Source organism: Phaethon aethereus (assembly GCF_964289735.1).
Source record: "Phaethon aethereus genome assembly, chromosome: 2".
Classification (NCBI taxonomy): Eukaryota; Metazoa; Chordata; class Aves; order Phaethontiformes; family Phaethontidae; genus Phaethon; species Phaethon aethereus.
The window spans coordinates 78,260,798-78,287,771 of NC_138582.1; the positions used below are offsets into that span (position 1 = coordinate 78,260,798).

General features: G+C 41.8%; 1 protein-coding gene across 1 annotated transcript in view; it reads left to right on the plus strand.

Annotated features, from left to right (window-relative positions):
- The window catches only part of COBL (cordon-bleu WH2 repeat protein), a gene marked incomplete at both ends in the record, with an annotated part of 183,717 nt that overhangs the window by 145,415 nt on the left and 11,328 nt on the right, over positions 1–26,974 (plus strand). The window contains 5 exons of the mRNA XM_081996446.1: positions 1,333–1,436; positions 2,687–4,710; positions 5,347–5,466; positions 7,622–7,873; positions 8,339–8,405. Coding sequence (XP_081852572.1) covers positions 1,333–1,436; positions 2,687–4,710; positions 5,347–5,466; positions 7,622–7,873; positions 8,339–8,405 — 2,567 coding nt within the window. The remainder of the gene's footprint in view (positions 1–1,332; positions 1,437–2,686; positions 4,711–5,346; positions 5,467–7,621; positions 7,874–8,338; positions 8,406–26,974) is intronic.

Sequence of the window (26,974 nt, forward strand, 5' to 3'; positions counted from 1 at the left end):
TTTGGAAGTGCAAGGCAGTTTAGGTATGAGGAGAATTGGGCTCCAGGACAACCACAAAAGACATAAAGAAAGGAGAGGTGAATGATAAATAAATAAATAATAAATAATGAAGTAAAATACATGATGCTTCAACATGTGCTTTCAGTTGCTCCTGGTATGAGCAAGGGAAAAATCAAACAAAATAGCAAAAAAGGAAGCTGCATTGTTAGACATAATTTATATTAATGTCAGGAAATGTCCCTGAATTTTTATTCAGAGTATTATCTTAAAGGGCAGCAGAAAAATGGCATTTTTCAGTCCGTGTTTGGTAAACTACCAAAAAAATATGTCGTCTGTTACTTTATCTGTGCTGTTATGGGCTTGATCTTGAAAAGGACAAATCTGCTTCACCTGACCACGGCTAGTTTAGGTGTGGCTAGAATGGAAAATTATTTTTTCAATAGGCTAATCACAAGGGCAAAACTTAGATACAGTGTCACAAATTACAATGTCTTAAATTCAGCTGAGGAACAGGTAGCTGAAAATGAATTGCCCAGTCTGAAATCCTGGCTTCAATGATTTAGATATAAAAGCTCTGCTGGTCAAGACTTTTCTTCCTAAAAGAAGTTCTGTTGTGTAACAGGTTGCCATGCATTTTTTATTTTAGTTATTTTTTGTTAGGATTTTTCTGAGTTTCATCTTCTTTTTCTTTTTTATTTTAATAAGCCAAGGCAATACCTGGCACTTATTCTCATTTCAGACTTGTTTTAGATCATTGTACAACTTCATCAAAAACATGGAGTTCTATTCTGGCAAAATCAGGCCCCTTCATATGTTTCATTAGAAACAGCTCTCAAGGGATTAGTTTCTCTTTCCTCCTCCCCTCCCTCCCCTCAGGATGCGGAATGATTGTCTAACAGTACTTAGCTGTATTTATTTTTCATTGCCAAGCAACTTTAATTAAGGTGCAGATATATTGGCACAATGGGTGCACAGGATGGCTAGTGGTCTGCTTTAAAATGATATGGGTATGCAAAACCTTTGCCTTGGCATATGCTGCTTTTCTGCAGCCCAGCTGAAATGCAGACTTCACAGTGAAGCCAGAACGCTTCTTTGCGACAGGCTTTATTAATCCTAATCTTTTGATCACCAGCACTCTGAGCAGGCACCACAGAGATCCTTCCTAGATGTGGATGTGTCAGTGTGGTGGCGTGTGTCTCTAAGGCTGTGTATTTTTCATACTTTGGGGAATGAGTTTCAGAACCAAAGGGGCTGAAATGATAGCGTATTTCAGAGCAACAGTGCAAAGTGAAAAAAGAGGGCGACCCAACCTTTTTCTCCTCTTTCATTTAGCAGGAGAGATGAAGAAATGGCTTCGGCTAAACATGACACTGAGCATATATTCATTGCTGCACAACTCCAGCAGACTTTGGCTGGCTTGGATGAAGATTTAGAAGGTAGGGAAGTGTGTTAACTCTAAAGTACAAAAGACAGAGGCATAGCCAGGAGATGCAGAGTCAAACTGTACTCTGAGACACCTGCACATTTCTCACAAAGATCACTGGGAACAACTCAAAGGTCTAAGGCAGAATGTGGTCAACCCAAAGTGGCTGTTCTCCCTTTACTTCTGGGACAGCCACTCTTACAGACTCGCAGTGAGTATTTTTCAAGCTGCTTATCAGATTGTCATTGTATTTCAATACATCGGCTACCAAAAAGAAATGAACAGCAATTTATGGACACATTTTATGGGCCAAATTTGTCTTCAGTGAAGCTAAATCAGTTCTGAATTTAGCTCTGTGTTCAATGAACGATGCCTCTGTTTTGTATTTTATCATAATGAAGTGGAGAAGGGTGAGGGGAGGTGTTTTTGTACCCAGTGCCTCCTCTGCATTAGCAGACGTATTTTAAAGTTAAAACTCAAAAAACATGAAAAGAAACAGTGTGAAGAGATAAAACGTCATATTGTGCTCCTCTTCTTCCTACTGTGAATAAAAATATGTCTCTGTTAGTGGTTTGTCACCGACTCATGTTGAATGGTTTTTTAAAACTTCCCATCTTTATTTCAGTACTTCTGCAGTGGACTTGATTATGATTTAATTTCTGTGAGTTCTCTAACACTGCAATTTCTTAGCTTCTGTGTTGTAACTCTTGATTTATACCAGCAAATTTGAGAGGAGAGTTAAGCTTCTTGCACAATGAAGCTTCTGGAGTCAGTGGTAATGAAGGGTGAGAAGAATGGAGAAAAAAAATACAAGTACTGTTTCTTTGTTTGCTTGCTCAAGGAAATCCTTCAGCTGGGCTGTTATTACTAACCAGGTCTGGGAAACATAATTTGGAGTTGCTTGCTGTTTCTCAGAAATGTTTCTCCTTTGGAGTCATGTGGTGAAATGTTTATCACTGAGAGAAGTTAGTCAAAGATAAGGTATGAACAATAGATTAAATTCTGCTTTCAGCTGCATTTGTACGTTTCCCACTGGCTGAAGCAGGAGGACTGCAGGAATATTTGGCTGATCCTAATCAGCAACCAGACAATAAAAAGGACCCAGATCTCTCCTTTTTTGTAATACAGGCGTAAATATATTCCTGTTAGTTTTAGTGTAACTAAAATACCTGATCCGCTTAAGCTTGTACTGGCTGTTCGTGTAATTTAAAGTCATATTGCCTAAATACTGTCTATATGTAATGTTGTATGTGTATTTTGCAGCAGTGGATGATATAAGTAACTCTGACTCTGAGTACATCAATGAAGTGTTGAGCCCACATACAAGAAAAGTTGAGGCTGTCCAAGACGTTACTATTTCTGTTCCAGTAACAGTCATAGATGATGCTGCAGAAGTTAGCACGTCTAACTCAGCTGGAAATCAAGAGACAGAGACAGGGGTTTCACAAAATGTCTCAGCTGACTCTGTTAATATAGGAAACTTTACAAATAAGAACAACAATGCAGGTTCCTTTGATAAGGGACACACAGATGATGGGGCTGTATGCGTATCCAAGGACCTAATACATCAGCAACCATCTGAAAATGAATTCAGTCACTTGCCTGTGGAACAGAGGAGAGATATGTTTGAATCTCTCACATCCTCCATTGAAAGAAGAAGTGAAAAGAACTTAAGACTGGAAACCCCCCCCAAACATGGTGTGAAGTCTGAGGAATGTAAACCTAAGCTGACTCCATCTCACTCCAAGGCCACAGCTGAAATCAGTACAGCAAAAGAGAAGATAAATCCATTTAATGAATGTAGTAGCAGGGAAAGATCTCTGAAAAAAAGTAAATCAGAATTAGAAATCAAATGGCCACCAGCAAAAAAAATTGAAGTAGAAGAAGTCCCATCAACACCCATATGGTGTCATCGTGCCCAGAATTCAGGAACAAACTATGAACCTAAAATGGGTTTGACAACCTTTAAAGTTGTCCCTCCGAAACCTGAAGTCAAACAATTTGATAGAGGAGTTTCACTCTCCACTGGTGCCATTAAGATAGATGACCTAGGCAACCTTATAGGCCCAAACGCTGGTGTCAGCAAGCACATACCAGGTACCTCTACTGATGAAAGTGAGGAAATTCATCTTGGGAAAGTGAAGGCATTCTGGAGGTCAAGTTCTATGGAAAAGCAAAGTGATGACTCTGCTGAGCATTTTCCTAAAAAGTCAGCAGTCACCACAAACTCGAAGCCCTTTACTATAAAACATGAACATAAACCTGTCTCTGTTGCACCTCCAAAACCTGTAGCACAACAAACTGTTACTACGCAGGTAGCTGAAAGACAATTTGAGAATGAAAGGACCAAACCGCCTCTTCCAGTTACACAGTCTCAGGTAACACCATTAGCAGCCCCAGCCATCAATAAGGATAAGGTGGAGCTTCCATTTCTGAAGCCACATAGGAGAACTTCAAGTCAGTATGTTGCCTCTGCCATTGCAAGACACATCAACGTAACTACCTTTAAGTCTGACTCTATGGAATATTATGAGAAAGATGAAAATAAGCAAGGTGCAGGAGAGGTTAAAACCGAAGCAGAATTTTCACCAAAAAGATGTATTATTGTGGCCAAATATAGCCCTGTGGAAACAGAATCGGCAGAAACAAGAGAAACACTTTCAAGTATTTCTACCTGCAGTCAAAAAGCATCCCACAGGTTTACACCTGGTGATAATTCTGGCATGGAAAACAAAGTAGTTAACATCAGGGCACCAAATCAAGCAACTCCTGCAAGTTTCTATAAAAAGAATGCCAGTGTCCCACTTACTAAATCCTCTTCAAAGGATAACAACAGTGCAGGAGATGATCATGGTTTAAACAGCAAACAAAGTACAGCAGAGAAAAAGACGCGTCTTTTGTTTGACCAGAAAAGTGAGACTTTGACCCATGCTAATTCAGCCTCACCTCTCAAGTCTCCTGATCTCCAAGGAGTCCCATCCTCTTTCAGCTCGTCTTTGCGAGTCACTAAATGGCCTCCTGCTAATGGTGTACAAGTTAGTTCACTTAAAGCTTCACCCAAGCTAAATGGTGCAGCAGCAAACGCAGAGTCAGAACAGGAGGAGAGACCTGATGATTCAGATATTAGTGCTAGCAGTGAGCTGGATGTTAATGTGCAGGCCAATATCTTTGGACCAAAGAAGAAGTTCAAACCTGTTGTCCAAAAACCAATTCCAAAAGACACGTCACTGCACAGTGCCCTAATGGAAGCCATTCAAACAGCAGGGGGAAAGGAGAAACTCAGAAAGGTAAAGTGGAGCCTTTTTTTAGCCTGTTCAGACTGCAGAGCCCTGTCTTCACCCTGTCAGACACCAGAGGTTTTATAACTGGTACAGTTGCTGGTGAGCTGGAGTACACGAGGCATTTGAAAAATTTATAATAGCAAAATGCAGACCAAGGCACTGTGCAGACTGCACATCCTGTATATTGTGCAACACCATTGCTGCTGCACTAGCTAGAAGAGGCAGAGGATGCAGAGATACAGCATGTAGGAGAGGTACCTGAGGTTAGCCTAAGTCAAACGCACATTTCAGTGTGTTATGGAAAAACAGGAACAGACAGCATGTGGAAAACTTGTAAATACCTGCAAGGAAAGAAAAGTGCATTTTGTATTACTAGGTGACACTAGTTTGCCACTGACTTCAGGCTTGGGGGATATGAGACTGCATCTCTAAGTACAGCATTTACTGTCTACATGTATCCTCACCTTCCGTTCAGTGTGAGTAAAGGTTGTAAAAGCAGGGCCAAAAGAAGACAGTCTGATTAGTCTCCATAGCTTGCTTGCATTCTGGTACAAGTGCCAAAAATATTTTTAATAGTGTTGCCAAACTATCTCTAAGTAATTATCTAATAACAATGTGAGGTTTATTCTTTTCATATTCTAGGTTTCAGACAGTGCACTAAATGGCAATCACAGGAAACCCTCATATGCTGATCCAGACAACGAGCGCTCAGCCCTACTAGCAGCAATTAGAGGCCACAGTGGCACCTCAAAGCTGAAAAAGGTAAGAAATCAAGATGGTAAGTGATCTTTTAAGTGCAATCTTAATCTGCAGATTTTTTAACCCAGTTCCTACTGGGTGTTTTGAGCAAACCCAGATATGCCACAAAATAAACATTGTACTGCAAAGAAAGAAGTTGAGGGGGAAATAATATGACATAAGACCATATCTGACTTAAGCAGGTAGCATACTGGGTCCGATCCTACCCTCTGCTATAAAACTTAACACTCTTCAAATGGTATGTTTTCAGCTGAGAAAGAAACATGTAGAAATCCAAACAAATTACAGGGAGAAGAAATTACATAGAAGACATCAAGTGTTCATAATTTTCACACTTAGGTGGGGTTTTTTTGTGCATTATGCAGTTAGGTTAATATATTTGCATTACCTACCATATGCATCCAGTCCCAGTTACCTGAAAACCCACTAGGGCTTCTTCATGCATGCTGTTTATCTGTTAACATGTGCTGGTGCCTGCAAGCTGTATGCAAGTAATTGATGTTGATGGAGTATCAACTTTCACTGCAGCAGGATGATTTCTTCTGTCTGAAAGTCTTACCTAATCATTAAAGTATCTCTTATTCCTAATAGCCAAAACCTGCATTGTTCTAGCCTTAATTTTCACTCAGTTTACTAATCTAACCAAGGATGTATATTTGGCAAGGAGGTTTCCATTTCCCTTGTGCAATGACTCAGACCATTAGCACATATCCAGATAGCTGGAATTAGATGGAATCTCTTGCCTGTGTTAGGCAATTACTTCGTCCCTCAAATATCTTACTGCCCTTGCTCCAGGTAGGATACATCTTCCTCTGAGCCTTGAGAGCAGGACATGCTAGGCAGCATCCATCTTCACACATACTTAACTGCATTCTGCATTCATTGGGAATAAATGTAAATGTGTGTAAAAGAAGCTCTGACAATGAAGTGGTGGTATATTATCACAGAGACTTTTTGGAATACTTTCCTCCAGCAGAGGAGCTTTTGCCGTCATTTTAAAGAAAGTTGCCTAGAAACTATACACTTCTTTTTCACACCGTGTCACCTGTGCTAGTTAAAGCACTGCACCAGGTTTCTGTGTGTACAGGGCAAGATACAGATGTGCTATGATGAAAGGTCTGTCCCTTTCATGGTCTCCCAAATGTTCATGTTTTATCTGACATGACATTATTCCCATATATTGTGTGTGTGTACAGTGAAGGAATAGAATATAGGAGCTCTTTAAATGTGGATTATTTGATGGGAGATGAATCCTTTCTTTTTTCACTAGAGAATTTTTGGGACTCAGTTTCTCTGAGAAAGGAATGCTAATGCATCTGCTTGAAAACCTCCCATTTGGCACATGATACTGAATTTCCTAGTAATCACTAAATCATTGTAATTACTAACAATTTATCATGATTATTACTAGTAATGTTGTTAACAGCAAAAATGTTTGTTGACACAGTTGACAGAAAAGCTGGCTTAGTCTGAAAGAGTGCCTCCTCCCCCTGCATTCATTTAAAGTAGGATGAGCTGGTAACGAGTTTCCAAGCTGGTAACTCGTGCAGAAATTTTAGTTTCAGAAATTTCACAGAAACATGCTTGGAAGAGCAATCAATTGGTTTTGTTCTCAGAGCTTTCACATAGTTGTCTCTGGTCTTTTTTTTTTTTTTTTCCTAGTATGGCTGGAAAATTTAGGTTTAATAGCATTATTTTCAATTAAGTGATGTCTGAGAGCACAGATCTAGAAAAGCCTCCCTGTCATCTGAGACTATTTCTGTGCAGCCTAGACTGCAAAAAGTAATGAGATTCCTGGGTGGCTACTGCAGCCTTAATATATATTCCCAATTCCAAAACCCTTGTGGTTGTTTCCAAATGAATACCAAGTCCAACTCTCTCTCTTACCTTACATGCCAAGAAGAGCTATAGGATGCTGGAGCTCACAGTAAATAAAGATTGAGTTTCTGAGACAGAGTCAATGCCAAATCCTTGATGTTGGTAGTCAAGTGAGTGAGTAGTAACAGATGTTCAACCCCATGAGCAAACAAAAGTTCTACATGTTTTACATCATTCAAGCAAAGTGAAATCAGGGTACTGAAAGTGCATCAAATGTCACATAATTACAGTTTAGTCATACTTGATATTAATTACCTCCTTTGAACTGCATCATGAGCAGATCTCCTCATTGGCCTCCAAAGAGCTGCAGAGTTTTAGGAATGCAGAACTATCCTTGCAGAAGGCAGAAGAACCTCAGGAAGAGCGGCTTTCTATCCCACCTGCCCCTGCCCAGCCGCCACCGCCACCTCCCACTCATCTGTCAGCAGCAGCTCCTAAATCATCTGCCAGGGCTACAGGTAACCCTCTGGAAGCAAGGCAAGCCCTAATGGAGGCCATTCGCTCTGGTGCTGGAGCAGCAAAGTTAAAAAAGGTAAATGTACTTATATATTTTATTGAAGCTGTGTACTACACTGTGTGGCTGTAATACACAGGAGTGTATTTCAAACCTTTGAACAGCTGTTAAAACACACTACTTAGACTAAAACATGCCTGTGCATGTATGAAACCATATGAATAGTCAATACTTCTTTTTTAAAGAGAACATCAGGAGCATGAATACCATTTCAGAAAGCATTTTCATGCACTTTTCATTCTTGCGAATCTGAGATAATACTGGATGTCCTTTAAACAAGGTGAATTTAAGAAAGATCAGATATGAGACCCTGAAGAAAATGTAGAGATAAGTATTCTCTCCTAATTTCAGTAGTGTGTCCTAGACCTTGATTCCCAATACTTGTACCTTGGTTGCATGTGCTGAGAGCTGTCAGTAAAAATTTGGCGTTGTTTTAATGTCTGTCTGAGCTTCATTAATTGGATGATGTGTGTTTCGCTTCAGTGGTCAGCTATGGCTCAGTCAGCTCCCAGATGTCAAAATGCTCAGTTGCCCAGGTGTGATTTTTGGAGTAAGTTCACTTATCTCTTTGATCAAAATTTGTTCTTCCTAACGTCAAGTTACACTGCGTTTCTTGGTAAAAAGAAGCAGATCAACTTGCCTTAGTGGAGTCATCCCTATATTAGACTGCAGTATCCAAGAATAGGCTTTGATCCAAGGACTTCAGGGAATGTACAAAAGCAGATGTAGTTTTCCCAACACATGACTTAGCTGATGCCAACTATAAATGTGTAAATAGGCTCTAACCTTGCTTTCTTGACCTCTTTAAAATAATTCAAAAAATGCGATCAAATTTTAACATTAAAGAGTAGCCCAAAAAATCTTGTTTCTCATAAACCAGAAATTCCACAGAATCATACAAACGGCACAAACAAATTAGTGTTTCATCCAACTTTACCTTAGCATGCAAACAGAAATCTGGATGTGCAGTTATTTTGCATGTGAAAAATTACATCTATATTACGCATACTATTACAAGGAGTGGCTGAGGTCTCCTGGTTTGTTCAGCTTGGACAAGAGAAGGCTGAGGGTTGAGCTCATCACAGTCTGCACCTTCCTCAAGGGGAACAGTGGAGGGGGAGGTGCTGATCTCCTCTCTCTGGTGACCAAGGAAATGGAATGAAGCTGCATCAGGGCAAGTTCAGATGGGACAATAGGAAAAGGTTCTCCACTGAGAGGGTGGTAGCTCACTGAACAGGCTCCCCAGGGAATTGGTCATGGCACCAAGCCTGTCAGAGTTCAAGGAGTGTGTGGACAACACTCTTCGTTGTATTGATTTAGTTTTAGTTAGTCCTGCAAGGAGTGGAGGGTTGGACTCGATGATCCTTATGGGTCCCTTCCAATTCAAGATACATTCTATGATTCTAAGACTACCAATTATGAAGAAATAATACTCCAGATAAGGCCTTTATGTCCCCACTTCACTACATGACAGAAGAAAAAAAGATTTGGACATTCAAGAATATTTCGTGCAGTTGTTTTCTAGATATTTCCAAATTCTTCATTCTTCCAACTACATTGCTCTTGCAGAAGTCTCTGAGGAGACTCATAGCTCTACTCATTAAAACAAGTCTTTATCACATCCTTGGGGTTTTTTTTCAAAACAGTTAGCTAGCCAATGCAGACCATGAAAGTAAGCTTTATATACTCATGTATTCTGCGATATACTGATGTATTCTGCTAAATACTGTGCCTGTCTTCTTTCATTTTCAAGACAGAGTAGTTCTTGATAGTTTTGACATTGAAATGACAGAAGAGTACATCTCTTATTGTATAGGTCTTTTGTGAAAATAAGAGAGAGCAGTGTTTTGTCCAAGACAGAGTATGATTTTGTTATTATTGTGCTGTCTTTCATTATACTGGATATGCAAGCTAAGTCTTGTATATGCCAAAGACTTCATATCACTGCAATCTGAGATCTCATGCCCTTGATCACTGATAAAAGTTAAAATGTTGCCAGATTTCTCAAAGAGTTTCTGTCCAGTGCATATTAATATCTCTCCTAGTTAGCTGCATTAAATGAGAGCCAAATTCTGATCCTTCCCTGCAGCTGGACAACTTGTGACAGCAAAAGTTGAATTAGCTGAGAATATATGATAGCTGCATGTCAGAGTTTTCTTCCTTTACAGCTGAAGAACATGTCTCCAAGGAACACTGAGTTTTTTGGTAGACAGTGGGTAGCAGGTGGTTTGTGACAGAGCAGAAACAAGTTTTTTTCTTTGTTTTGCTTCCTCTGTCAAAGATCTATGATGTCATGATTTGGAGATGTGAGCACAGAGCCATTTTTGGCTTTGCTTTCTAGACGATTTTGGTTGCAACTAGACAGCAGAGTAGGTAGTTCAGTTCTGTGATTGTGTCTGTTTCTCTTCCATTGTCTTCTCGAAGTCTGTTGGAACAAGGACTTCTGATGGTGAAGTCATTTATTTAGCTAATGTTGTGGGGAACTGGGAAGAATCTGCATTGCCTAGTTATGTATGACTCAGTTTGTGCTTATTTATGAGGGGTTATTTGCAATGGAAGTAGATCAAACAGGGCTGTCAGGGGAACCAAACATAAAAAGCAACCAATTGCCTAGATAAGGAGCATCCCAACAAACATTTGAGCTCTATTGATATCTGTGAAAAGGCAACTCCTCCACTCCACCCCTGATTACACAGCTGTTTGCTAAAGTCATGAACTTTAAGGTTAAAAGATCCACAATGCAGGAAGGGAGGAGATAAAGTGCTGCAGGCTGACCTTGCCTTGCTGAGAGTCAGGGTCTGCACCACACAGGCTGTAATTGGGTCACCCAAAACAAACCAGGGCAAAAATAGGTACATGAGGCAAATGCCAAATATAGGTAAGAAAGCCTGTGCATAGGTCTCCTGGCTGTTCTTTCATCCATTTCTTGGAGTACTGTGCCTGCTTTGGCAAATAAATCATACTTTGTTTTGAAGAAACGGCTTCTGTTTTACTGCACACTGTTGCTGTCCACAGACTCCCGAAGGAAAATTCTGTGGGTGCCAAGCCCAGTTGGACCTGCTCAGTAAAATGGTTCATCCCCAGTGCAGTGCAGTTCAGAGACTTGCCAGAAAGTGGTTAGACTACAGATCCTACCCAAAGGAAATGGAGATGCATATGTGTTATTGGAAAGGGATGAACTTACAAACTGGAAAAGACCTGACAATGTGCAGGAAGTAACCTTTTTCTTCAGTTTTTAAAATGGTCTGTCCAGGAACCTGGCAGGTGTTTAACATGTCCAAAGTATAACAGCAAGTCAGGGAGATGGCATCAAGGCCACCAATCAGGATGGCTGACCTACTGTCTTTGGTGGTTAATTGTCTTGAGAAATGAATGTGTTTTGCTAGTGAGGAGTCTGCTTCCAGTCGTGCAGTCTGCCTCCTGTACAAAGGAGAATCAGTTGACCTAGGAAATAAACAGCTGATCTGAGATGTAATTTTGGCTAATTCTGGTGAGCAAAACTCAGGTCATAGAGACGTACCATTTGAGCTTCTGGTGGCAAAAGTGAACTAGTGTTTTTCTTAAATTTTATCAAGCAACTTTTGTCACAATTGCACATACTTAAGATCTTTATGTTTAGTTTCTAAACTTCGTATCTCGGAAAATGCAAAATAACCTAGCTAGATTTCTGAAATTATGTATATCATTGCATGTATACTTTTGTATCTGTGCAACTTGCCTTGGGTTTTACTATGATTATCTGTGGAAAAAAACATAACTACGCATGCAAATAACCCGTTAGATGTCTAGCTGTAGGTATAGTTGCAGCACAAGCCCATGCAGGATTGAAAATCTTACCCAACAAAGAGAAGCTATAAAAGCTGCCTTAGCTTATATGCCATCTACTCATTTTAGGTAGAGTTGTACCCAGGGATTTGGTAGAAATAATGCAGGGGAATGTGCCTGCACAAGGTGGGGAAGGCAAGTTGTACATCTGAAGAACAGGCTTTTGCTCATGGTAAAATGATTGCTGTAGACCACTTTTTAACGGTACATGCAAGAGACTCTACAGATTTCACAGGATTTCCAATGAAGATTGGAGCTGCATCTAAGCAGCCTTTTCTGTTTGCTCGCTGTGATTTTAAAAATTAATTTTACTCCATCACAGTATCCACAAGCATTCATGCCAGTATTCAGTATCGGCAAGCATTCATGCCAGTATTCAGTATCGGCATTTAGTCACGGAAACTCTTGATATCGTACAGTGTATCATTCTGTTGGCAATCAAAGGAGCCAGGTAAGGTAATTACTGCACCCATTACGATGAGTCCCTGGGATAATTTGAAGTCGGTTGCCAACAAGTAATGCATCGATCTGAATTATGGCACATTGAGTGTCTTCTAGGAAGCATGGCCTAGTTCCATACGTTTATGTCAGGCAGTGGACTATTATTCTCACATTATCAGAGATATATAATTGTGAATGAAGAAATACTGTTTCTTATCATGAGTGTCTGGGGGTGCAATGACAGAGATTACAGACTCAAAGCCACAGTTGATGTTGGCATTGGTATCCTGGAAATGGGGCAGGCGGCCTCACTAAAAGGTTTGCTGAGCTTGATATACAGGTAGTCAAATGAGCCTATAAAGTGATTCTAGTTCCCATGCACAGTGAAAGGCAGTCATTTGCATGCTGTTGCTCTGCATTGAAAGATAAATTTAATTTGAACTCTTCACCTTGCTAATAATTTGTATTGTGACCCTTTTTTTTTTTCCCAAGAATAAAGCTTCTGCCATGGATACTAAGGCCAAAATGGATAGACTTGATCAGATATGTTATTCCTGTTTAGCTTTTGTGGTGACTTTAAATTTATCTCTCTCTGATAGAATCAAAGCTCAGTAACTGTGATTTTGGAAGAGTATCCTAATAGTCGTATTTAAAATTAAGTATATGCTTAGATGACCTGAGGACTGGGAAGGAGGTTAAGCATTTGTTTAAGTATTTTCCTGAATCAAAGCTTTTGGGAGTTTCCTTCATTGAATCAGGAAGCAAAGTACTCATCAGCTGATTGTTAGGACCAGTGACAGCTAACCGATACTGAACAGATTCTGATTGTCAGATATTACGTACTTGCAGCCTGGGTTTCTGTTCATTCCACAAAATGAAGGAAACGCACAGAAAAAGACATCACTATGTTCCAGTAATCATGTAATTGCAACCGTAATACCTAAGGATGTATGAGGTGAGGTTTTTTTTAGGGAAGGATAACACCTTTCATTAGACCAACTGATACAGCTAGAAAAAAAGCAGATAAGCTTTAAGTAGTCTCAAGGAGCTGATGAAGACACTAAGCTTGAAAACAGTCCCACAGGAGAATGTTTGGTTAACAATGTCAACAGTTGGAGGTTTAAATATATCTTGAATCATCATGTGCTTTTCTTTGTTACAGGTCCCTCTGCTCGTTTGAATCATGTATAAAGAACAGGTAATTGGAAAATCTAACCCCATATGCACCCGTAATCATCATTCAAGTTCTGAAGTGGCAAAAATCATCAAGAAGTTTAGTTTATTCTCTTGTCTACAAGCCAAAATAAGTTGTAGTTAATTTTCTGTGTGTTCCTGCATAATGGTTCTAAGGGGAAAAATATGTTGCTCTGCTGTAAAGCTTCTGTGCCAAGGAACTGTGTTTTGCCTCTGAATATTTAAGGTTGCCAATAAACTATTCTTGTTGGCAGGTTAATAAGAATATAAACACTGTGCAGTCCTGTGTTAATACTTAATTGTGTTTATGGGCAAAATGAAAAGACTTTGCTAGCTATCTGAAAATGTTAAAAATATGTAACTATTTCAAACTATTTACTTGCTTCTTATTTGAATTGGAAGAGGGCTGTAAGCAATTAGGGTGAAAACCAGAATAAAGATCTATAAAAAACAATCAAAACAAAAAGTTATGGTACATTATGAAGGACCTAAGTTGTCATATGCTCGAGTCACTAGTTTTTAAAATTTGATGAACTCAGATATCTCTGGTGGAGCTCTGAGAAAGCAGGCAATCAATAGTGAATGTGAGACAGGGTCTACTGAAAAGTTACTTATGGGATATGACGTATAGAATGCTAATACGCAGAGATATACTGAACCCCCATAACATTCATGGCACTTTAAAAATATTGAGACACCTTAAAGGATCTCTATTTTCAGACATTGAGGGTTATAAATAAGATTCAGAGTACTGCGTAGAGGTCCAAGATTTAGAATTCACCCCTGCAATGCAGAATGAAGTGAAACTGGTTTATATCAGTAACCAGGACTTCTGTCGTCTCTTGTTCAGGTCGTGCATAAGTTGGCCCTTTGTTTCCAATTCATATGGCTGTCGTATGTTGTCTCCCGAGTATTTATAGCAGCATCTTTTTCAAATGTGATCTACTTTGGTAGTTGTTGTTGTATCTATTTTGAAAATATTTTGTTAAATTGATTAACTTAAAAAGGACAAATGAAAATTCTTTTTCACATTTCCTATATTGTAATGAAACTGAAGAAAAGGAGGTTTGTACATTTACATTTTTATAACCACGGGCCGGAGTGGTGGCAGATTCCTTTTTTTTGAGCTGAAATTTAAAATGTATAGCTATGTAATATTGAAAGCACGAGAATAGTTAGCCATCTGCATTTAATGTGACTATATATTATATATTGTAAAATATTGATGTCTTTTAGTGCCACAAATAAAAACAAAATCAAAACCTGACATGGCTTGAAAGACACTTTTTGCCAAATGTTTTCCATTTACAAAAAGAAATTAGAACTGGAGATGGACTTAAACAAACCAGTATGCTGTGTTTGATGTCTCAGGTCTAATAAAAAACATCTGAAGCCAAGAAAGGGCTCACAGCTAATAATCTGGGAACACAATAGAAATCACTAACTAGAATCGAGATGTCAGAGTTATATACATTTCGATAATAATGGACTACTGATAATGATCCATTTCCTCATTAGAGAAGCTAATATATTCAGAAATAAGGTGCTCTGTCACACCCTAGGATAAATAGGATCACCTTTGTTGACTGGTTAGCCTTCTTTTGCCTTAAGAGTCTTCTCAGTTGTATCCTTTAGATCAGAAATATTAAGATGTTAAAAATGCTATCGCAGGAAAGGATTCAGTCACTCCTAAGCTTGACTGCTGTAGCTGGTCCCACCAGCAGTGAATACAGCTTCCTTGGATACGTGCTGTAAGACAGAATTCAGTGCACGTCTCCTTGTTCTTCATGAAGGCCTGAAGGCCCTGGGTCTGTAGCCTCTCCTTAACTAATGCCTCTTTAGTGTAATAAATTGTATGGGTACATACTTTTCAATGTAAGGGATCCAGAACTGGATTTTGAGATCATAGGATCCTCCAGGCTCTGCAATACAAAGATTCTGGATCTGGGTGCTGGCACGGCATAGAAATAAGGTTTATGAGAGTTATTCATGGATAAACTTGAGTATCGAATTCCCATGGGTAAAAAACTGTAAGATTAAGAACAGCTGCAGGATGAGACCTCACCTTCACTGTGACAGCAAAAAATTTCTGAAAAATGCTGCTGGCTCAGTCACAGCTCAAGCCAAAAATGGAGGGGGAGTTCAGCTGCCTACAGTAGGAAGCTACACTGGGTGTGCATTCCGTTCTCATGTTGATGGGAGATGTGTATGCTCTTACATTGTCATTCAGGTGCTGTTGAATTCCTGGTAGCAGCTTAATTTAACCCTAAGAGAATGGACCTGTTAATATAAACGTATTTTCAATGAAGTCTAGTTATAGACTTCCATATAACAACTTTATATTAATGCTTTTAGCAGTCTTAATCTGGGAAGTAGACATGTGTCAGTGTTTTAGTGCATAGCAGGCAAGCACTTTTGGAGCTCTTCACCCCATCATCCCCTCTTGTACCCTGCTTCAGGACTAGGGAGCTGGGTTCCTGCTGGATGAAACTAATTCGGGAGACGTGCTCCAGCCGCAATTGGCATTCAGTCTGCAGAACCAGACTGGAGCTCATTCTAAGTTAAAAGAAAAACCCTGAACTGTGTCTGGTAAAGACATCGTGTCCTCAGCACCAAGTATGTTGATCTATGTATCTGCTCTTGTCGGGCCACAGTGTTTGCTCGTGCAGACACAGCCGATGTCTAGAGGAACACGTGGCGCCTAGGTTAGTCCCTGGCGTGTCCTTTCGTGGCACTTGTGCTGGATGATCTGCAGGCTGGTTTCTTTTCTGAAGGACTGGAAGAAGGAGAGTGAGCTCCCTTTTTCCCCAGTGTCTCTCTCAGCCTAGATTTTCCCCACACTCAAACCTCAGTTCAGCCAGAGGGAATGAGTCTGATACATGCCCGATTCTACTGGTCCTTTATATTTTTTTTCTGAGTAAGACATTCAAATGAGGTAGAAAATGGTATCGCTGGGGAAACTGAATGGAGAATTTGGATTTGGTATCTTCATTCCTTCTACAGGTATAAATCAATGTTCAGGGCTTAGAGAAATCTAGTCTCAAGCCTCAAATAAAATTTTAGGCCTGCCCTATTTTTTTACATGTTTTTTATTAACTTTTTTTTTTAACTGAACTCAGAGTATTACTCAACCATAAAGTCAGCATTAAATCGCTCTGATTAGATATTTAATTTTAAATTATATTGTCTGTCTGCATGAGCTATTTGACTTACAGGACTTCATTATAGATTCTTTTTTCTTGTACAGACAGCCTGCTAACGCTGGTAATGCAAAGTACTGGACCAAAAGACCTTTTGACATGCACATCAATCTACAGAGTTTCGAACATGGCAGGATTGAACTTCCCCAGCTCATACAAGTGATTTGCACAATTTATGCTACATTTACTACAGCCAGAAATTGGCACTTCATCAGTGTGTAGGAGAAAGGAAGGGAACGAGAGATGCATTTATGAAACAATGGAAAATGCCACCCCGAGATAGTTAGTGATTTTTTCCCTCTCCAGAAAAGAAAGAAGCAGTTCTGTTGTTCGGTGCTGCTTACCATTAAGCACATGGTTTAATTTGAATGCAAAAATCTGCACAAATCTTTATTTGAGTCAGTTTTTCTGAATGCAATGTTCATAACTTGGTTCTTTGTTGGTGCAATATGAAAATAGTTGTCTTCTAGAACAGATGAGTAGCAACTACTACATATTTATAGTATTTATTTGTGTGTATTGTTTCTTTACTCGTCTCTAATCCTCTGTTGAGTTACATGTTCATTATGTGTACCAACGTGCTTTGCCTCTGAGACTTCTGTTAAGATTTATGAGACTATTCCTGTTCTTACTCCATTTGTTGCTGTTGAGCACACACAATAAAATATGCAATACTCCTGCTATAGCTGTAGCTGCCGTAATGGTTGCATTGCCCTGCTTGCAGAAAATGACCTTTGCAATGGCAGAGTTCCTTTATTAAAGACAAATGAAAAAAAGAAATTCCTGATTTTTCGGTAATGTTCACCTGGATTTGGTACAACATTGTTGCGATCTGCTTTTCTTCTTTTGGCTGAGTGGGGTGTGGAGTTTGATTCATTGATGATGTCTTCATTTGGCTGGAGAAAGTTTCCATGTAGTTGAATTCCCAGGGTTGTTCATCAGAGTATGCTAAGATGGATGAACCTTTCTAAGAGCAAAAAGGTACTTTGCTGTTTTTACTAAATATTGTTAAGTATTTGCTGAAGAGATGTAATTTGGTTAAGTGCTAACAGCCTACACGATGTTGCACTACATACAAAAGTCAGACTTTCATGTGTTTGTCTACCACTTTGAGGATTTCTTTTGTTCTTGTTTAAACATTTTTCTGATTTGTTGCAATACTGAAGACTCTTTAAAAAGAGAGGTAAATTAGAACTACTTAACAGTAATACTGCATGTTTTTCACATTTAAGGAATTTAAGAACAAGCTCGCTTTCATTGTCTGTTCCCTCCCATCGCTCACCCCACACCTATGGGAATGTGCACGCATGCGCGCGCGCACACACACAGTCTCCTTCATCGTTTCAGGAAGTCGGGAATTGTTAAAAAGCATCTTTACCACAGGATCCTGTACCATTTTTAACAGTATCTTTTTTTGTCCTGTAAAATAGGAACTTTCAGAAAGGGACTATGTTTTGACCCAGTCGCAACAGCTATATGCAGTTGCTGCTGGAGGCAGTGTCAAATCCAGCTCCAGATAATGCTGTCTCCAGCCAATTTCTTTTCCTTTTGCTTTTTTCGTCTCTACTTTTTTGTCTATAGACTAATAAAACCATGTACATGCCATGTCTCTTTCCTGAGGTCTTTATTGTGCTCGAGGCCCTAAAGGTTTCCCCCTGAACAAAGCACAGTGTTGTTGCAACTGAACGTCGGGCGAAAGAGGACGTTACTCACACACAAACACCACTGTCCAGTTCGCCATCCAGGAATTGAAGAAGGAAACGTTATTGAAAGAACAAGACTGTGGAACATCATTGTCTTCAGCATGGTAACCTGTGTTTACTGCAGTAGGAACAAAGCAAACACAGTGCAAGTGTGCATGGGTTTCCTTTGTCTGGTTTCATGTTTCCAACAGAGGAGTTTCTGTTGGAAGCGCTGGGATCTGTCCCTTGTAGTGCTTGGCACGGGGCAGCGGGTCACAACTCGAGGGTTCTGGTTTGGGTGGTACCACAGATGGGTTGTGTCACTTCTTTTTTTTTTGGGGGGGGGGGGGGGGGCCTTGCAATAAACCAGAATGTGGTTTGATTTAGCCAGCACTGGAGGTGGCAAACTGAGTACTTCTGCTATGACGATGAGCAAAGGCTCTTAAGGTGAATGGCAGTTGAGGTGGAGAGCGATTCGTGATTCGGCCTTTGCGAAACTGCGGTACCCAGGTCTCGGGAGCCGGGAGCCCGCGCTGCTCTGCCTGCTTCTTAAACCAGAGGTAACGGTGCTGTGTCTGCCCTCTGACAAAACCTAGGAGTGAGGCACATGTAACCCAAAGAGCTGCAGCCCTCCCTTCCACAGCAACACCCGACTGCAAATGACGTACTGCGGGCACCTCGGGAAGCAGTAGGTCCGGCAAAACTACTGATGCATCTGGATGTTGGAAGTGACCAAAGAGAGCCTGAGAGTGTAAGCATCTCTGCCAATACAGCTTACACGGTGGGTTAACGTGCTCAAGACCAGACTCGACCATCCCCACTGCAGACCCTTTGCTGGTAACATTCAGCCCTCAGGTCCTTCCGTCAGCCTTGGTGGTGGGCGTACCCGGTGCTTTCCCTAACCAGCCAACGCTGAGCGCGGAGCGGTGGTTTGGCTGCCTGCACAGTGCGTGTCCCCTCGTTCATTAGCCTCACTGCTAGTGTTTCAGACTTTCCAGCTTATGGAAGGAACTGTCAAAGGCAATTTGCAGATTACCAGTGCTGCAGAAGTGCTAAGAGTTATATTTTTATGTGTTGATGAATAATTTAGCAACACTTTTGTGTTATGTAAAATTACTGCTTTACTGGTGCTGGGGCCAGTGTTCATACAAAGTGTTCTTCTAAGCCCAGTTACACAAGTTAAAGCTTGCTAGTTTTATCCTATGCATCTGTCATTAGACAGAATTTTTCCAGGTTCAAATGGGAATCAGAGCAGGTCTTTCATTCCAGGAGAGGGCCGCTCCCCTTCCTCATTCCCATTTGTAGTAATGATCATCCTACCTATTTTCAAAATCACTTAGTGCCAGTTTTCTCCACAGAGAAGGATGCTGTGTAATGTTTTTCTATATAAACGCCATGGAAAAAATCCATCCTCATAGACCTTTGCTTTATATTATGGAGCAAGCTAAGACACCATTTCCGTGCTGTCGTGGTTTAATACCAGCTGGAACCAAGCCCCACGCAGCCGCTTGCTCGCTCCCCCCTCAGTGGGGCGGGGGAGAGAATCAGAAGGGTAAAAAAGAAAACTCATGGGTTGAGATAAAGACAGTTTAACAGGTAAAGCAAAAGCCGCGCACACAAGCAAAGCAAAGCCAGGAATCCATTCACCACTCCCCATGGGCAGGCAGGGGTTCAGCCATCTCCAGGGAAGCCGGGCTCCGTCATGCGTAACGGTTACTTGGGAAGACAGACACCATCACTCTGAATGTCCCCAATTCCTTCTTCTTCCCCCAGCTTTATATGCTGAGCATGACATCATATGGTATGGAATGTCCCTTTGGTCAGTTGGGGTCAGCTGTCCCAGCTGTGTCCCCTCCGCCAGCCTGCTCGCTGGTGGGACGGTGTGAGAGGCAGAAAAGGCCTTGGCTCTGTGTAAGCGCTGCTCAGCAATAACGAAAACATCCCCGTGTTATCAACGCTGTTTCCAGCACAAATCCGAAACACAGCCCCATACCAGCTACTATGCAGAAAATTAACTCTACCCCAGCCAAAACCAGCACACATGCGGAGCCGCCACAGGTTTCATCCTTCTACCTGTGGCTGAAGCCTGTGCACTTACTTGGTCAGGGAGCACAGAATATGGACAGGTTTGGATATATCTTGTTTTGGTTTCAGGTTGGAAATTGTTCCTTTGAGATTCTACCTTTTCTGTGCTCAGAGCAGGATTAAAAGATTAAGGAATGAAAACAAAGAGCAACATTATTCCCACGCAAAAGCACACTTCTAAGGATAAAGTGAGATTGAAAAGCTGCGGTAATTCAATACCGGGACACATCCAAAAATGGGGAAACTCACAGGTTTCCTTAGGACTCTGCATCTCAGCTACTGCTTCTGCCATATTCTACAAGTGTTGCCAAGAGATGCTTAGTTGAAAATGCAAATATGTTCAAGGCTGAAGGATCAAAGAGCAATTAAATTAAAAACTGCTGACAGGTCAATCTTAATAGTCATTTCCATGCTGAAATAAGTCAATAAATCTTAGCTTGCAATAAATCTTACCACATAAAGGTGGGCTTGCATAACAGGAAAATGTAGTAAAATATAGCAATATATTTTATGCAAATGCATTTTAAAAGTGATGAGTAGCATGTTTTATTCATCTTGTCCTGGCATCAAAGCGGTCAAGAAGACATTGGACTTCTGGAATGGGTTAATCCTTCGCAGCAGCAGTATGCTGAGGTGGCAGAACGTCTTCTATTTATATTACTATTTACTTATATTTGTAAATACGAGCCTTAATTTAGCTCCTGAGCCCTGCTGTGCTTGGTACTGCGCAAACACAATGTGAGTGACTGTCCCTGCCCCAAAGACCTTTACAAACTAGAGAAGGCAGGAGAAGAGGAGGGTGGGAGCAAAGCAGTCAGGCGACTTGCCTGAGGTCACCCAAGATGTTAGTGGCGGAGGCAAAACTGGAACTCCTGACTCTCTCATATTTTGGCCCTGTTCTCCAAGTCATGCAGCTTCCTGGCCTACATTCTAAGTACAGTAAGTATGGATGAAAGAAGAAACAAACTTAACCTCTCATGGTATAGTTCAAGCTTCAGAGAGGCAGGGAAAGCAGCTGGCTTTCATACCAGACACCTTAATGTAACCTTGTGTTTTTATTTATTGTCCCAAATGCACAAAGTATGAAATATTAGTTAACGTACCTAATGAAACAAGGATCTAAAACAATTATAAGGTTTTAGCATGTGTAACGTGTCAGGAGGAGGCATCCCCCATGCGTCCAGGGCCGCAATAAAGATGTCTGCTTAATAACACTTTGATGTTATTGAGTTTAAATTTAACTTTTTTGAATCATTAGGTACTTATATGTATTTAACGAGACGCATCTCCAAGAAACGCCTAATACAAGAGGGAGCTGGGATACAGCTGTTAAAACAGATTTTCTGCACGGTAGAAGTTCCCTGATCGTTAAAGAGCCTCTATCTCCGCTACAGCTCCCTGCCCACCTGTAGCTGTACTCCCCACTGTCCCCAGGGGAAGACCTGAGAGGGAAAAGTTCCCGATATTGCCGCTCCAACTGCACCCGACTGCTTGAACAAGGACCTTTCTATTAGCCCCAGTGTAAGCAGGGGCAGCAGCCCAGGCAGGCAGCTCCGGGCGGAGCTCGGATCCTTTTAAGTCGTTCGCACGTTCTAAATCATTGGGCATGATCGGCAAGAAAAAGTAGATCTGGTGTTACACACCACACTTGGGAGGCGATGGAGACGGTTTCAGGCTAGTAAAATCCTGGCCAGTGACCCAGCACAGGAGAAGTCCTGTTCTCAAGGAAAAGCCTTGCAGCAGCACCAGCTCACAGCTCGCCCTTCTTTTCGCAGTGGAAAGACTGGGGATTTTAATCCCGATTCTAAAACAAGTCAAAACTTGGTGAGCGTAGCAATTGCACAAGCAAAGAAAGGGCTTGGGGACAGCCTGTACTTTTCTCTCCCCCCCCCCCCTTTTTTTTCTTTTCCTTTTTCTTTTTTGTTTTTTGTTTTTTTTTTTCATTGAGTCAGAAGAGCTGTTCTTAGGTTTGTGTGGTCTCGGCAAGATGCAGTACCTCACTTCCAGAGTGTTTTTCCTGGCGCTAACAGACCGCACAGAGCCCAACCCAGGGTAACAACGCGCTGCATGTTCTCAGAACTGGGAACAAAAGGTGAGGATTTCTTGTTTTCCTCAGGATGCTGATCTCATGTTACTTTACTGAGGGTGCAATGTGAATGAGATTTCAAAACTGACTTCCACCAGGTCCCTTCGCTCACCTTTTCCTTTAACCCGAAGAAAGTTTTCCACCATTACCAAAAATGGGGAAGATGCACATTTGCCTCACATGCCCAGGACAGTAAATTGTCACTAATAATCAAAGGTGGCATTAGAAAAAATAGGTTAATTTTCAGGGGAGGCTTCTCCCAAGAGCAGGTGACGTTACTCTCCACAGCAGCAAACCAGTCCAGCACTGGAGTCTGCCAGTGAAATATCAAACGGAAGGCGTAAACCCGGTTTTATAAGAAATACATCCCAGCTCTGCCTGACCTGTGCCGAGGACCAGATTTTATTTTTAAGTGTGCGAGGCAGAATTATCGGAGATGAAGAATCATGAGTCAGACCCGCAAAATCATGAGACCGGTCCCCAGCATGATGAGGGTTGCATTTTTGTCTGTTTTTAAGAGAACAGCTTCTGCCGTGTGGTTTGGTCTGCCTGATTTCTGAAGCTCCTTTGTCTGTCCGTGGGGCGTGGGTACAGCTGCCAGCGCCGTCCTCTCCCGCCTCGTCCCCCCCAGCCGCGCTGCGGGGCCGGGCAGGGAACCCAACCGGCCCCAGAGGGGTCCGGGAGAAGGGAAGTTGTGTCCGTGCAGCGCCGGGCCAGCGCGGCTGAGCGCGGCGGCTCCCTCGGCCCCCGTCCACCCTCCTACCTCCACACAGGGCATTAACTGCAGCTTAAAAGGGAAAAGAACCAGAGTAAGAAGGATTAAAGCACAATATTCCCCACGAGGACTGTCATCACGCCGGGAAGCCTCCCTGCCTGTCGGACTGCTGAATATTTGACCCACATTTGCCAGTGAGCACTGAAAGGTAGTCCAAGCCAGTGCTCAAAAAAAGAAGCCAGCCAGTTTTCTTATTAAGATGTTTTTTCATAGTACTGAGGGGAGAAAAAGGAGCCCGTCTTTAAAGTTTCCGCTTAGACCTGGTCCACTCATAGGTTTTGTACTGGTATGACTACTTCACTTGGAGGTGTGATATTTTACACTGAAGTAGATAAACCAACATAACCACTACTTGGGGAACACTGTTGTACCGGCACAAAGGTGCTTTATACCAGTACAGCTTATTCCCCTTGTTGTATGGAAATAGAAATTTCAGCACAAATAAGCATCTTTGCACTGGTGTAGCTGTTTCTACCCTAGGGAAATTATACCATTTTTACCATACCAGTATAGTTACAATTTTGTGTGTGGCCAAGCCTTCGCAGTGCTATACCTTCCGCGCAGAAGAGCCCTCACGGTGACCAGTGCCTCGGGGTGCCAAAAAGCTGCAGGAAGTCAATGAGATTATTCAGGTATTAGCTATTCCACTGGATCACGCTATCTAGATCTCAGGGCGGGGGTGCTTTCATTTGCTTTTGTTGGCCAGTAAAATACTCCATGTATCTGGCGTTGACTGGCAATGGTTTTTCTGGTATCTAGAGTCACCGGACAGATAAAACGAGAGCCAATTTTTTGTAACACTTTACAGCAGGAAGAGTTACTCCTACAGCATCTGCCTAAGTTTGTTTTACAGAAGAAGAATAAAGCTTTGGTGGCAGAAGGGGGTCACTGAGTGTCTCTCTGCTCTGGAAATGAACATCCTTCCCTTGCTCACACGTGGGGATCTCCAATTCGCCTCAGGTTGGTGTAGAAGCAGAAAGCCGTCATCCTATGAAAGAATAGCCTATTCTGTTGTACAGACAGTATATGCTAAGCAAAAAAAAAGGGGAAATACAACTTTTAAGGGTAGTCAGCGGTTATGAGCAGCTTTTCACCTTAAAATGCCTTGCAAACTCTAGTTATATTTAAACTTAAGTCACTAGAGTAGGTATGTGCGAGTCTGTCTGTGTGGGTGCTCTGTCCTTTTTTATGTCTATATGAACACACAGGGAAGACAGACAACACTCGGTAGGTCAGCACATGTAAGAGGAGAATGAGTGAACTGTGCCTAGCAGTGGTTGGAAAAGAGTCACGCTCCTGCTGTCAGGACTCCTGTGGGACGGGAGGGAAGGGGAGGACATTGTCTCATGGCCTCTAGTTGCCCTAAAAAATGGAGTCAGCCTCTCCATGGACGTGCTAAGAAAGGTAACTTGAAGAATGGGGTGGAAATGATTTTTAAACACCTGCTGACAGTGCGATTACTTACGGCATTATTGATAGAGTATGCAAGCTGGTGACCCAAGTCCTATCCCTCTATATACAGATGCACAGTTTTCCTCTCTTTACCTTAAATAATTTAGAGGTCATTCTGGCAGTGTGAAAAAGAGATTAACTAACTCACCTGCTGTCCTGATGGCCATTCTGAGAAAAAAGAAGTCAGAGCAGTAGCTTGATTTTTATGACCGAGGTCTTCTGCAGACTCGAGTCTATTATTCAGCTGCAAAGCTCTGTGGCCCTTGAAGCCGAGTTACAGGGGTGAAGGTCACTGCTCTGCCAGTAACCACGTTGCCATTACATGACATTTTAATCAGCAAATACTGGGCAAATATAGCTCTGGTACCGTACTGTTAAATATAATGGAATTTGCCCCACAGATGACTGTAGGTCCTCGTTGTTAAATCAGTTCTGCCTATTTACCTTTCAGCTGCGGCTTAAACATATGAAATGTGCCATAATCCATCTTTTCCCACAGCAGAGGCTTGAAGAAACTGCTTTCCTGTAGCATTGCATATAAAGCGGTAACATTTCTTCATTTGCCTCACATATCAGAATTCAAGGCAATCAGTCATTCATTCTACATCATAAATAATGCATGTACCAAACCAAACACAAAGGGCTGTACTTCTGTCTGCTTTCCTCCACACTTTAATAAGATCATCTGAATTTCAAGATGAAATGTGCAGTCTCATATTTAAATCATTAGGTCCCAGTGTGGTATTTCATCTCATTTTTGCAAGGTCGGGGTGGCCAACATGGTCAAAGAAAGAAAGAAAGATAAAGACTTTATCAGCAAAACAAATGTGACTGATTCATGCTGAAGAAGAAATAAGTTACCCACAGAGGGTAAGGACTTGCCGGAGATTTGCGAGGGAGCTGTAAACGAGTGGTTTCAGACCAGGGTGAGGAGCACCTCCTCTCTGGTACAGTGCTCCTCTGTCGGACCTTTCCTGGGTTTCGATGTGTTTTGCTGAAAGGGTAGCAGTCCAACTTCCACTATGCATGTGGCAATTTTTGGGAAACTGGAACAATCACCCAAAGGAAACAAAATTTCACAATCTATCTCAGTACGTGGCCAGGAGCTAAAACCTCCTGGTTTCTGAGCAGTTTCTGGCCGTGACTCCCTCTTTGGAACAGAGGATGGTCCTGACACCCAGCAAGCCTGGGTTTCATTTTTGCCCCCTCACAGACTTCCTCTGCGACCCTGGGCGAGTCACTTCGTTCTTGCATACGCCGGGTTCCAGTCCTTTGTTTGCACAGGGTATCCCCTCCGCTGGCCTCCCCTGTCCCCTCTGTTTCAAAAGAAAACTGGCAGAGAATGAGGAGACATCTGAACTGCTTAAGCACTGGGGAGGTCCAAGTCTTGTTGTGATCCTCCCAACATATTGCTACTCAAATCACTACTGTAGTAAGGCGGCAATTCGTTTAACCCCGCTATGCTAGCTCCCCTGGGTGTGAAACTGCAGGTATTTGCCGCGGGTTGCTGACTCATAAAGGTGGTGTGGGTAATGTTGGTGAGGCACCGTGTTGATTAAAGGTGCTAAGTTGTCTTTAGTGAAGATCTCAGCAAGTGCTTGTATTGGGCAAAGGAGTATCTAAGAAGTAAATGCTACCACTCTTATTAGCTTTAGCACAAGCAGGAGCAGGATCTCAATCACAAGCAGCTTCCAAAAAAGAGTGAGACAAAAATTTGGCAGGCGAAGTACAATACATTCTCATGTCATCTTTATATAACCATTTAGCCAAAAATAGAAGGTCACCTATAAATCCAGACAGGCCCAGACAACTGAACTATAAAGCTAGTTTACAGAAAAGGTTTCCAAAGCCCACATGGTCCTGCATGAGATTAAAAATGGATAAAAATGATACCTTGGACCACAATAACCTGGCCGATACCAGGACCACCCTCAGAAGTGACAGCTTAGGCACAGAACAGCTGCAGGAGTGCGTGATTAAAGCAGGTAGAACGGCTAACGCTAGCAGAAGGGTCATGCCTTGCCCCTTAGCTACACCCACGGTAAATTTTTCCCAGCTAGTTAAGTCTTCTGTGATGCCCCAAGCTGCTCTCCCTCTTCTGTGATGCCCCTTCTAGGAGCTTTCAGGAAGCAGAGGAGATCAGAAATAGAGGACCTTTAAGAGGAGCTAAATAGGCTGTGGTGGAGGACTACCGACTGCAACCGCAAGACAGCTTTAACCCAAGTAAGCTCGTTCAGTAATAGTCCAGTTTGGGCTAGTTGTGGTCTTTTGGGCAGCTTGCTCGTCCCTTCCACCATGTCAAGCTACTCTAGGCACCTGCTGGCACAGCGCTGAGCTGTGGCACGAGGTGCTTCACTCCCACCAATCTTGCAGGCAGCC